Source organism: Acomys russatus, chromosome 12 (assembly GCF_903995435.1).
Source record: "Acomys russatus chromosome 12, mAcoRus1.1, whole genome shotgun sequence".
Taxonomy (NCBI): Eukaryota; Metazoa; Chordata; class Mammalia; order Rodentia; family Muridae; genus Acomys; species Acomys russatus.
The window spans coordinates 45,951,995-45,964,790 of record NC_067148.1 but is presented as its reverse complement, the minus strand read 5'-3'; the positions used below and the strand labels follow the sequence as shown (position 1 = coordinate 45,964,790).

At 35.6% G+C, this 12,796-nt stretch overlaps 1 protein-coding gene across 1 annotated transcript in view; it reads left to right on the top strand.

Annotated features, from left to right (window-relative positions):
- St8sia4 (ST8 alpha-N-acetyl-neuraminide alpha-2,8-sialyltransferase 4) overlaps positions 1-10,037 on the top strand; it is a 79,301-nt gene extending 69,264 nt beyond the window's left edge. Inside the window, 1 exon segment of the mRNA XM_051154402.1 lies at positions 9,039-10,037. Coding sequence (XP_051010359.1) covers positions 9,039-9,321 — 283 coding nt within the window. The 3' untranslated portion in view covers positions 9,322-10,037.
- The last annotated feature ends 2,759 nt before the right edge of the window (positions 10,038-12,796 follow it).

Here is a 12,796-nt window from a genome sequence, read left to right as displayed (position 1 = left end):
TGACATCTGAATCTAGCAAGGGACAGATGGGTGGTCATATGGAACTGAAGAATAAACAGTCAGTAAGGGAGACACACTGTTGGTTTGTGTGGATGAAACTAGACTCTTCCAGGATGGACACGGACTCTGACGTGCCTTCTGAAGCTGGCTGCATGAGAGGCCTCGCAGGAGCCCAACCTTGCTGAGGAACAGATTTCAGTAAGCATAGATTTGGAGTGAAGTTGTCATATAGAAGAGCAACACAGTTTTAATCTTTTCAGAAGCTTCTAAACTGTTTTCTACAGCACTTGACCACTTTGTTTCTCCTGCAGTACGCATAAGGGCTACAGTGCATCTACATCATCCTCAGGACTTGAATGCTTTATTTGTGACCACTGCTAAGAAAATATCTCTTTTAGGTTTCCACCTGCACTTGTTCGTACACATCTTGGCCATTTGTGTATCTTTCTTTGAAAATTATGTGTAGATCTTATTATTTGTAAATTTATGTTATGTTTTGTTATTGAGTCATAGATATTATTTAATTATTTTAGATAAATTTTCATCCCCAGATATGTGATTCAGCTTTCTTTTTTTTTTTTTTTTTTTTTTTTTTTTTTTTTTTTTTTTTTTTTTTTTTTTTTTTTTTTTTTTTTTTTTTTCATTTTTTTTTTTTTTTTTTTTTTTTTTTTTTTTTTTTTTTTTCTTTTTTTTTTTTTTTTTTTTTTTTTTTTTCTTTTTAGGTTTCTCAACTTATCTTTTTCTTGATGATCAGGTGCCCTTTTTTATGTCCATGGAAAACTGTATTCACCTGAGCATAGCTACACAATGACATAATAAGTATATATATACAATAAATATACACAAATAAATAGATAATAATAAAGACACAAATATACACATAAAAAATAAAAACATAAAAATTTTAAAGTTTTAGTATTTTATATCTTAAACTTTGGGCTATAAGGAATTTAATTTTTTATAAAGTGTGAATGCATTCATCTTCAGTCCTTCATCAAGATACCTCAGTCAACTGTTATGAAAAAACTTATGAGAGTAAGTCAAGTAAATAGTTTGACATAGAAGTGCCGGACTTTATAATACTATTTTCACTTTGTGGTTTTCCATAGCAAAAAACAGCATATGCTATGATGAAATTATATTTTCAGCTACAATTCTTATTGTTTCCTTTTTTCACAGGAACATTGTTTTGTAAATTCTATATAGCAATGGTTGACTATTCATGAGACATTTTATAGATGTGGCTTGTACATTAAATGACTGCTCCTGAAAAAACAAAAAAAGCTAATGTAAACTAATATTGATTCCATGATATTGGCATCTCAGCAATAAAGATTTGCAGGTGACATAAAAAGTACATTAATTAACATATAATATAAAAAAAAGTATTGTATGCTGTCTTGTTGCCTGGCACATTTTTTTTTTTTTTTTTTTTTTTTTTTTTTTTTTTTTTTTTCGAGACAGGGTTTCTCTGTGTAGCCTTGGCCATCTTGGACTCACTTTGTAGACCAGGCTGGCCTCGAACTCACAACGATCCGCCTGCCTCTGCCTCCCGAGTGCTGGGATTAAAGGCGTGCGCCACCACGCCCGGCTGCCTGGCAAATTTCAGTGCCAAAATACTGTTAGATGATTCCCTTCATCTTGTGGAATACAGTGTTCCACATTCCCAAGTACTTACATATCTTTTTTTTTTTTCTGTTTTTTTGTTTTGTTTTGTTTTATTATTTCTTAAATCACTTCTTTTTCTTCTTCTTTTTTTAATGTTTTTTAACACACTTTTATTGAAAATAAAATCATTCATATTACATCTCATTTTCTATCCCATCCCATGCATCCTCCCATTCCTCCCTCCCTCCCACTTTCACCCCATTCCCCTTCCCTATGACTGTGACTGAGGGGGACCTCCTCCCCCTGAATATGGTGCTAGGGTATCTCTTCTGGGTTCCGCTATCCTTCCTCCGAGTGCCATTGGGCCTCCCCAACAAAGGGACATGACCAAATATGGAGCACCAGAGATCCTGTGTTGCAGTTTTTCTTTTTTGACATTTTTTATTAATTTATTCATATTACATCTCGATTGTTAGTCCTTCCCCTGTTTCCTCCCATTCCTCCCTCCCTCCCACATCCCCCCTAGTACTTAGCTATTAAAAACAAGGAATTCCAGAAATTTGTGGACAAATGAATTGATCTAGAAATTATCATAATGAGTGAGTTCACCCAGAAGCAAAAAGAGACAAATGGTATATACTCACTTATATCAAGACACTAGTCCAAGGGATACGTCCCATGAAAAACTTTACTTACCAAGAAAGTGGGTCAGAGGAGAGGACATCCTATTGAGACTTTGGGCGAGAGTAGCATGGAAGAATGGGGAAATAGTAGGACCCACAGGGTCCTGGAAACCTACAAGAAGAACTTTATGACAGGCAGATCTGGATCCTGGGGTCCTCCTCAAACTAAGGCACCAGCCAAGGAGAATATAGGCAGTAAGCTTCGAACCCCTACCAAGACCTAGCCGATGATCATGATATTCTCCACCATTGAGTGGAGAGTGAGATCTGACTCTCACACGAACTCTGGTGCCCCTTTTCTGACCACATCCCCTGGATGGGGAGGCCTGGCGGCACTCAGAGGAAGGATACCATGAAAAGACTTGATATTCTAAGAGCATATATAGGGGGAGGAGGTCTCCCTCAATCACATATCTTTTCAATATGTATCAGATGCCAAGGCCTGTACCCCTGACATCGCCACACCATTATTCCTTCACGGCGTTTTCATGCAACGCTTTTCTCTATTTATGTGCTCATGAATAGTCGTTCATTGAGTGTTAAATTAATGCAAAGCACAGCACAGTAATCTAAGTGAGCACTTCTGTCGTCTTCTAATTCCTTATGGAAAGTGTGAAAATGCTGAAATGTGCCTACATTGATCTCCTTCAGACAGGAAAACTTTACAGAATCTGTGAACTTTTCTGGTAAGAACTGTGCGAATTTGAAAGGAATTAGGATCACTTTTGTTGTCCCCCCAGTTCCTCTTGAAATAACTTTCAGCCCAGCTCCTGACTTAGCTTCTGGTAGCCTGACTTACTGAAGAGAACTGTGCTTACTCCTTTGTAAACAGGTCGTTTGCTCTCAAAATGAAACCATCAACCTTTAAGGGTGGACTACACACTGTTTTCATAGCAAAACTGACTCTCGTGGGGAAAGCCTCTTTCTGACAGCTGGAAGTGTGATCTCAAACTAGCTTCTTAGACTAAGTGTTCATGTGAAAAAAATTTGCATGAACAGGCACTTTTCCCATTTCCCACAAACTAATCTGTTTGTTGCTAAATTTTGGGTGGCTTAACCCCACAATTCCCTTCCTCTTTCTTTATAAGATTTCATGTCCCAAGATAAGTGGTTGCATTTTACTTATGTCCTTTCAGTCTTGGGAGAAAAAATATAAGGCTTTCATGATTTTTGTTTGTCAAAAACTGATCCCTTGAATGTCGTTGACCTTAGCCTTAACCTCATTTGGCTCATTCCTTAAGGTTCAAATGATGATCCTTCTTCTGTGACCTGTATTTCCCTTTTTGTATGTCACTACTTCCTCATTCTACAGTTTCAGTGACGTCCTCCGTTTTCTCACAGATGTAAATTGCATTAAGTAAAGGGCACACAGAACTGTGGTATGATATGACATCTTTATAAATATCGCTGTAGATTCCATTTACTAGTTTCAAATTTTAAATATTATTTTCTAAATGCCAAAAATATATGTTAAGTACAATTAGAAACTGTGGGTGGGTAGATTATAGCTTTAAAAGAATTCCCCTCATCAACACCTTTCTATCTAAGACGTAATGGTCTGAGCCATCCATGTTGCTTTGAGTAAGTTTATTTTAATCCCTTTTAGAATTTTGATATATAGATAGTTCTTCTGGATATTTTTGCTTTCATTTCTCTCACTTTTTGGCAAGAGTTCACTGCATCAGTTAGGTTATTAAAATAATGCTTAAATTTTCATATATATGTACATTTACGTGTCACCCTTTTCATCACTCTCCTTCAATAACTCTTTATCAAGTTCATAGCCTCTAGCACATGTGTATGCATATGTTTTTAGTGCTGGCCATTTGGCCTTTGATAACCAAGCGTTCCCATCCCTGAGGAAGATTAATCATAGCCACTTATGCATGGGTGGAACCCTGTATCATTCCTCCAATCCACATTGGCATTCAACTGGTTTTAACATTTGGCCTTGTTTAGATACCTCTATTGTTGAGATATCATGGATGTTGCTTCATTGTCACTTATAGAAAACACACTTTTTCTTTTTTCAAAAACAGAAAACTTTCATGTCCTCTGGTTCTAATAATCTTTCTGCCTCCCCCCGCCCCCACTTCCATGATGTTAATGGAGCCTTAGACGTGAATGTTGTATTGTAGGTGGAACATATGGGGCTGGGTAACCCCTGTTCAGCTGTTCATTGCATTACCCAGTTATGGGTCTCTGTAATGGTCTCTGTATGCTTTAAAAGAAATTTCTTATACGAAAGGGGAAAGCTGCACTAACTGTGGGTATAAGAATAAGTATTTAGCCAGGCATGGTGGCACACGCCTTTAATCTCATCACTTGGGAGGCAGAAGCAGGCGGATCACTGTGAGTTCGAGACCAGCCTGGTCTACAAAGCGAGTCTAGGACAGCCAAGGTTACACAGAGAGACCCTGTCTCGAAAAAACTAAAAAAAATTAAGTATTTGGTATGTAGTTGGGAATTATACTTAAGAGACTAGCAGTAGTTAGTTCTCCATTATAAACATGATACCCATACTCTCTATCCATTTCCTTTCTTGAAGAGTAAAGAAAAAAGTTACTTTTTAGAAGTATTCATGCAACATTTATTTAATGTTGCGATTTAGTTTTCAAGTGTGTACCTTGTGTATGGAGAATATGTTGTATTACAAACATATACTGGGGCTGAAGGGGATTATTGTCCAAGGCTGATTGTACCATGCCTTCCCGGCTGAATATCCCATGAGATCAGGCTGTTAGCTTGACGTGAATAATCAGAACATTTCCACCACAGACACCGACACCATGTAAGAAAAGAGTAGCTTCTCTGATGCCCTCTTCTCTATTGAGTAGCTACTCTTAAATCTTTTACAAAACACCAGCAGGTGGCTTGTTGACTGAGCAACTCAGGCATGACGCATTTCTTCTGGAGCCATGACTTTACCCACTAGTGATAGCCTTTCCCACAATAGAATTCACCATGAGATACTGTGAACATTGTGTAGTACTTTGAATCGATGTGTACAAAATAAAGTTCCAGTAGAGTTGTTCACTAATAAAATATGAGATGCATGGTAAACACCATTTAATCTGATCTAAAATTTCTTAAAACTCCATTTATGATCAAAATAATGATGTACTTAGACCACATGAAATGCAGGATGGAGAATGTTCCGCGGGACACTTTTCTGGAGTTTTCTTGGAGGTTGGAGCTATATTGAGCATCAAGCATATGCTCACTCTTTTTCACTCCACGAGTGCCATACGCTTGTAATGAATTAAGTTTCTAAAGTTTAATGATTTTTTCTTTATTATAAGAATACCTTCTACACAAAAGGATTTCATGTTTTAGTTTCCTTATTGATAAAGAATTTGCATAGAAAGGTCACAAAAGTTTCACTGTTACATATCCTCTAGAGATTACAAATTTGTTTTAATTTGTTCTTTCAGTTTAATGGCAACTTGAAAATATTTCAAGAAGCACTACTCAACAGCACTGTGATATTATTTTCTTTCTTTCTTTTTTAGTTTTTCGAGACAGGCTTTCTCTGTCCTGGACTCTTGTAGACCAGGCTGGCCTTGAACTCACAGAGATCTACCTGCCTCTGCTCATTGTGAAATCCATACCCTATAATACAAAGTCAGTGATCCTGGTATTTGCAGTGTGGTTAAATAAATATTTGCATATTTAAACCAGAAACTCACCTTTTAGTTTGAGAGTGCTCCCTGGGAAAACTGGGCTCTATTCACTTTGGAAATAAGTACAAAAACCCCATGTATAAACCACAACGATGGTGACCTTGGCCTGATAATCCTATGGCATTTTCATTTCTCTCCATTACATTCTATTCCAAGTTGAATGGTCTAGAAAATCTGGGGGTTCCAAGCGCTCAGTATTTGAAGTTGGTATCACTGCACATGCAAAGAAAATTCTGGTTCTCCCACCTGTTTTCCGCAGAAGCTTAAAGTGCTTATTTGCCCTTCCCTATTACCTATACCCTCCTAGCCTCTTCCGGAAAGTAAAACCTGTTTATAATGTTTTTGTGAGAAACGAACTTTAGAAACTCCTATGTTGAGACTATAATTCAGTCTTTGCTCCTTTATAAACAATGGATTAATATTTTGGTTACATCTAATAAATTGTTCATGCTTTACCCCTGATTTTTTTTTTTTTTTAGCTTTGCAAATCATGTCCAGTTCTGCCCCCTAGCTTCTTCACAAAAGAAGCAGGTTTAGATTCTGTGCATTCCTGCAACACACATAAAGAGTAAGCACTAATTCCTGCCAGACAGAGCTATCCTTGTTGAGATAATGCAGGAACATTTGTGTCTTTTCTTTAAGAAATTTATTATCAACTGTACTTTTGGTGAGATTTCAAGCCATCACATAATCCTGAAAGGTCTTATTAGCTTAGCTTTATTAGTTTCAAAATAATAATAAAATTTATGTACTGCTCTATTGCATCAAAGTGCTAAAATTCTTTACTTAAATATAAATTCAAATTGTTATTCATAACCAGTCTATTTGCTGAAGGCAAACACTGAACAGTAAATTTAAACAGCATATTTTTGTTTTCTTTCTTAAGATTGTGGAAATTTGAAGCTATCAGATGATTTGATTTATTGTGTTCTTATTATTTGATGTAATTATCAGGCAAAATTAGAAAAGACTACCCAATTTAAAATAAAAATAATTTATTAATCATACTGGTTTATGATAGCATATATCAAAAAAGACAAGAGAGCTAAATGGGTAGGCTGAAGCATATCTAGAGTTTGATACAGTTTCACGGAAAAATATTTTAATATGAAGTAAAATTTCATAGACATAGCAAAGCAAAAGAAATAGGAATAAATGTTTATTTATGGTCCTCAGTGAAAGAAACATGTACAGTTAAATGAAATGATATCATCACAATTGTTTGGCCAACATGTAATTCTAAGAGATAATTTCTAACCAGAAGTTGGATTTGTATTGAAAAACAGCTTTCCTCATGATATGTTGAGTGAAATAATGTTCACTATGTGTCAAGGTGCATGCTGCAGTCATTTGCCTTTACCATCTCTTTTTACGTCTTCATAATATTAAGCTTTGTTAAATATTATTGACTGAGTTGCAAACAAATGAGCCAGCTTCTTCCTGGACTGATGGGATTGGATTTTATGATCATAAATACGGCTGTTTGTAGCATTCCAGATTTTAGTTTACTCAAAGAATGTGGGAATTTTAAAAAAGAAAAGTAATAAGCTATCCTGGTTAATAAGAACTGACATTTCATTCCTGGAGCAGTGAGACTTATGGGACCTATATATATATTTTTTCCAGTTAGAAATACCATATAAGCTATACATAACATCCTAATAAATGTTTGCATAGCAATATTAAAGAATTTTGGCTTTACATTTTAATAGTAAAGCAAAAGTGAAGAAAAAGGTGTAAGGAGTAAGGGAGGAAGTAAGTTGATTTTAGATGTATATGCTGAAATATACATATTGTTTCTAGAAAGATACTGTTAAAAATTCTCCTTTGAATATATTTCTAGAAGTTTGAGATGATGATGAAAACAATAATTTAAAGGTACATATATGAAGTACACTGCATTTTAAAAAGGCGTGTCTAAAGTAGAAGGAAACTCACACTCTTCCTCTTTTAGTTGTTTTCACATGACACCATTTTCTTTAAAGAAATGAATATTCACAGAAGTGTTGGAAACTCCCTTTCTTTTAAAAGTGATGATTATCAGGGGATTTGCATGCTTTTCAGGCTAGCAAAATTTAGCAACAAAAATGGATCTGAGCATTCTGGAGTATTTTATTCTTGTTACAAACTAATATTATGAAATAGTTTTGACTATGGAAATGCATCTTACTTACTGAAAAGGAAATCCATAGCCTTACAAATGGTCCTGGTTATAAACCAAGGTGTCACAAAACATAACAAAAGCACAGGACTATGGAAAAATAATCGGAAGGCAGTATTAACAGGTGGCATAAGTGAGACGGAGATGAAAAAGTGGCCTATGAGTTTAAAAAAAAGCAGGATATGTATATGAAATTGTCAGAGAACATGTTTTGATCAATAAAAATTTAAAATGACAAATTATATAAAGACAAAACTCTTCATTAATTTATTCTAAAATTATATTTTCTTTGTTTTATTATTGCTCTTGTGTTCATTGTGGGATTTTTTTAAATTTCAGTCATTAAAATATGGATTTATGATTGGAGTAGAAAAAGTCAGTTGACATCATTCAAGTTAGTGTTCATTTGGCTTTGCTGCGGTGTCTGAGATTGCTCATGTGTATGCTTTGGGCTGGAGGTCAATCTTGGGTGCTGCTACTAAACATAGGTAACCAGGGAGACTCTGGTCCACCTGCCTCTGCATACCTCGTCACACCTTTTACGTGACTGCCAACCATCAAAGCTGCATCACTGATGCTGGGCATTTCAGGGAGCGAAGATTCTGCTCTAAAGACATGTTTATTCCGAACTAATCTAGAACTGGATATTCTAGATTAGTACACACATGCGTTTAGCCCTCTCACTGTGTTTATGAATACAGGAACCTGTAAGAAAATAGACATCAAAGAAAGTGTATAAATAAAAAGTATGAAATTCTCTAAGTCCATAAACACAAATTTTCAGTAATCACTGAAATATTCATAATTACGTATTGTGTTTCCTGCATAGTATTATTTCTATAGAATACGATGTGCATTACTGTAAGTGTTCTTCTGTTTTACTTTTGCTTTTGTTTCTTCTAGTTACTGGCTGACCAACAAAGTTCCTATCAAAAGACCCAGCACAGGTCTCCTCATGTATACACTTGCTACCAGATTCTGTGATGAAATTCACCTGTATGGATTCTGGCCATTCCCTAAAGATTTGAATGGAAAGGCTGTCAAATATCATTACTATGATGACTTAAAATACAGATACTTTTCCAACGCAAGTCCTCACAGAATGCCATTAGAATTTAAGACTCTGAATGTGCTGCACAATCGAGGAGCTCTGAAACTCACCACAGGGAAATGCATGAAGCAATAAAGCACATTTTGAAGGATGAAAACTTGACAGGAACTTTTTCTAACGATGCTTCTGGAGATTTAGAAACAGGATCCAAAACAAGGCTGGGGGTTTCAGCATTCACCAATGACTGAACAGCTGAAATGGAAGTCGATGTGAACCCACCAGCAGCTGACGAAATACCTGCCAAGTGCTCTAATTATAAAACATCCTGACTTCAAGGGTCCTAGCAAGTGCCACTTCCACGAAGAATACAGTTTGAATGTATTATCAGTAGTGTTTACAAGATCCAACTGTGCACTTGTCATTATTCAGCAAAGCAAATCTGTTCATCGCTGTGGGGCAGCCACTGTAATGCCAAGCACACTGGAAGAGGAACCCGGGAGAACAAGTCGGCCCTTGGGAAACTAAAGCATCCTTATCAGCAGAAGTGAAGAAGAACGGAGTTCAAGCAGTGAAGTCCATGAGATGAAGCAACTTGAGTGAATGCCTTCCATCAGGACACTGAAAATGATCATGTTTGTGTTCTGCTTACGTTTTTGTTTGTCTTCTAAAATTGACTTTGGTTTGGGTATGAGGAGTGCTGGGAAATTTGTTTGAGACACAGAAATGGGAAATGCATATGGATGAGAAAAATAAGCATCAAACAGTCCTTTCTAAAGTTCTTATATTTTTTTAAAACAGCAATCACACCACATTTTGGAGTTTTATTTTATTTTGCATAAATCTAAATCTCTGGATTACATGTTAATGGTGTAGCAGGTACCCACCAAACTGTAACAGACATTAGTAGTAAACTATGTAAAGAAGTGATATTTTAAAAATGGAAAAATTAGCAGAAAAATTTCACTCGTGGTACCAAAGATTATATCACGTTCCACTACAGTAAACCATTTTCCTTTCATGAAAAGCATGTGTTATTAGCAGGAACACATCAATATGCTATTAATATCAAACTTTGCTCTAAAAAGTTAAACATTTTTAAACTTAAACATTATGTTTAATTTATACTTTTAACATATCATAATAATTTTGTGAAAACATGCTGCCCTCTAGAAGAAGAGTTGGATTGATGTAGCTGAAACATAATTTCTCATTCAATAATCTCATCTTGGTTATTCAGGTACAAAGATCAACACGCACTGCTTAATATCATTTAAAATTTCTCTACAAAATAACATGATCAATCGAGCCTTGTTTTTATAACAGATGATTAATTTAGAGCAGTTTAATAATAACATATCAGCACTGCATTTAAACTAAATTCAATTGACAAGAAGTTAGTTTTTTGGGTTTGTTTTGTTTTTAGTTAAGTACAGTTCCACTATTACTGCCTTTTTAAAGGAACAAGAAGTTATTTATCGAGTGACTTATAGTGATTAGATTCGTGACTGAATTGCCTGAGGGCCAATTTTCTGTTTCTCTTGAAAGCAGAACTGTTTTCTCACTTCTGCTTTGGCCTGCAGCAACTTAACATAACTTCTTGTTTCTTGGACAAGGCAGTCACATCATGAAAACTGTGGCTGTTTTGTTTTTCTTAAGACAGGCAATCTAAAATTCATGAAGAGCAAGGGGAAGGTAGGTATACATATACATTATATATGGATTCTTAGTCAGAAAAAGATAGTCACATAGTGCAGTTACCAATGCTTTAAAAGAATAGTTGGCGAGATTTTTTAAAAATCAACAGATTCTTAGGATAAAAAGAGCATTTTCTGAGAACGTCCATCTATCAAAAAGGAAAAAAAAGAGTGCATACGGGAGTGTCATAACTAGCATGAGTTATCGCAGTACGCTTTTATCATTAAACTCCTTATCTATTTGAAAACTTGAAGTATCAGATAAATGTTATGTGAATGTTAACTTGAAAGTGTAATTTATTGGACAAATGAAACACAATTAATGTATTCAGATTTATTTTGAACTCTATGGAGATAAGTATTCCGTGCGCCTAACATCAATCCATAGAAATCTAGAAGTCACAAGTAGATTCTTACAAGCAACTACTAACTTGGCACTTACTCAGAGTATGTACTTGAAAGCATCAGCAAACCATTTCGACAGAATTTTAAAAAGGAACAAAATGTGTTTAAATGCCACTGGGGCCACAGCAAGCACAGCTCAGCCATCCACTGTTTGATGCATTGATGTTTCTCCCTTAGACGCATTGGGCAGTGCCTTCCTCCGTCCTCGCATTGGTTCTCCACCCTCAGCTCTGTGTTCTCCAAAATGCTTGCCCAGTTAGGAAAATGTTGAGTATCAAAAGGGCTTCAGATTTGAAGGAAAACTACTTTTGTTCATCTCAGGGAACTTTCAATACAGAAGAGTGAATTCAATTGAAGGTGTTTAGTGCTCAGAGAAGAAATACTGTGTGAGACCATTTCACTCTCTAACACACATCTTTTCTTTTGCTCTCATACTTCAGTCTATATGATGGCCTTCTGACAGGGAGAAGGCAAAGCAAGAATTGAAGACTAGCAGGGATAGTGAGGAAAGAAGTTATGATTTAACACACATGGTGGCATAAAGGATCATAACAAAAATCAAATTATAAGTGTATACTTGAACTATCTGTGTTTTCATTAACATAACATGCTCACAGCTTTACTTCTTGTAGTTCCCCTTTTCATCATTTAATTATGCACCTGGAAATGTCCAGGCAGTTGACTGTAAATTATCCCAGTCCTTGAGGTAACACGGTTGCTACTGTGCTATTGTCATGAATAGACCATGGAAATATTCACATTATTATTAGTCAGCATGATCTAGACTTAGTAGTAAGTTGCTGAAAGAAAATATGAATCAGTAATAGCATTTCAGGGTTAGTTAGTCAGCCCACAGGAATAATGAGGCTACTGTGGAAGTTTTTCTCACTGGGAGAAGGTGCTGGACAGTCAAATGTCTTCATGTGTTGTGTATCATATGGCCTGTATATCAATTGTTAATGGAAATCTCTACATATATGCTACAAAAATGCTTTATTTAAGAAGTACTAAGGGTAGTGTACATACCAACAAGTTACTCAACTACTACTCAAGGAGGGGTAAGCAAAGTAATTTATTTCTAGTTGTGCCAGTTAATCATGATACATATTATGTGATATTTGGTTCACAGAGTTGTTTTCATGTGATTATTATAAGGACTATCTATAGCTGTGGAAGGGGGATGGGAAAAGTTGTGTATAGTTAGCTGTTGTCTCTACAATTTTGGAAGTTTCCCCATTAAATGTTATCAATATATCAAGGTTTTAATGAGAAAGAAAAAAAAAAAAACAAGTAAGGGTAATTATTTGAATTTGTGAAACAAACTCCAAATACAACCCATCTAGAAATAGATATTTTATTATATATGTGCTATAAATATATCTATATAGTACAAATAGACATGTGTGATGCATATATACCATGTTATATATGTGTAGCTGTGTGTACACACTGAGTCTGTAATATGTACACAACTAGATGTGTGTTATATTGATATCTTCAGGGTCTGCACT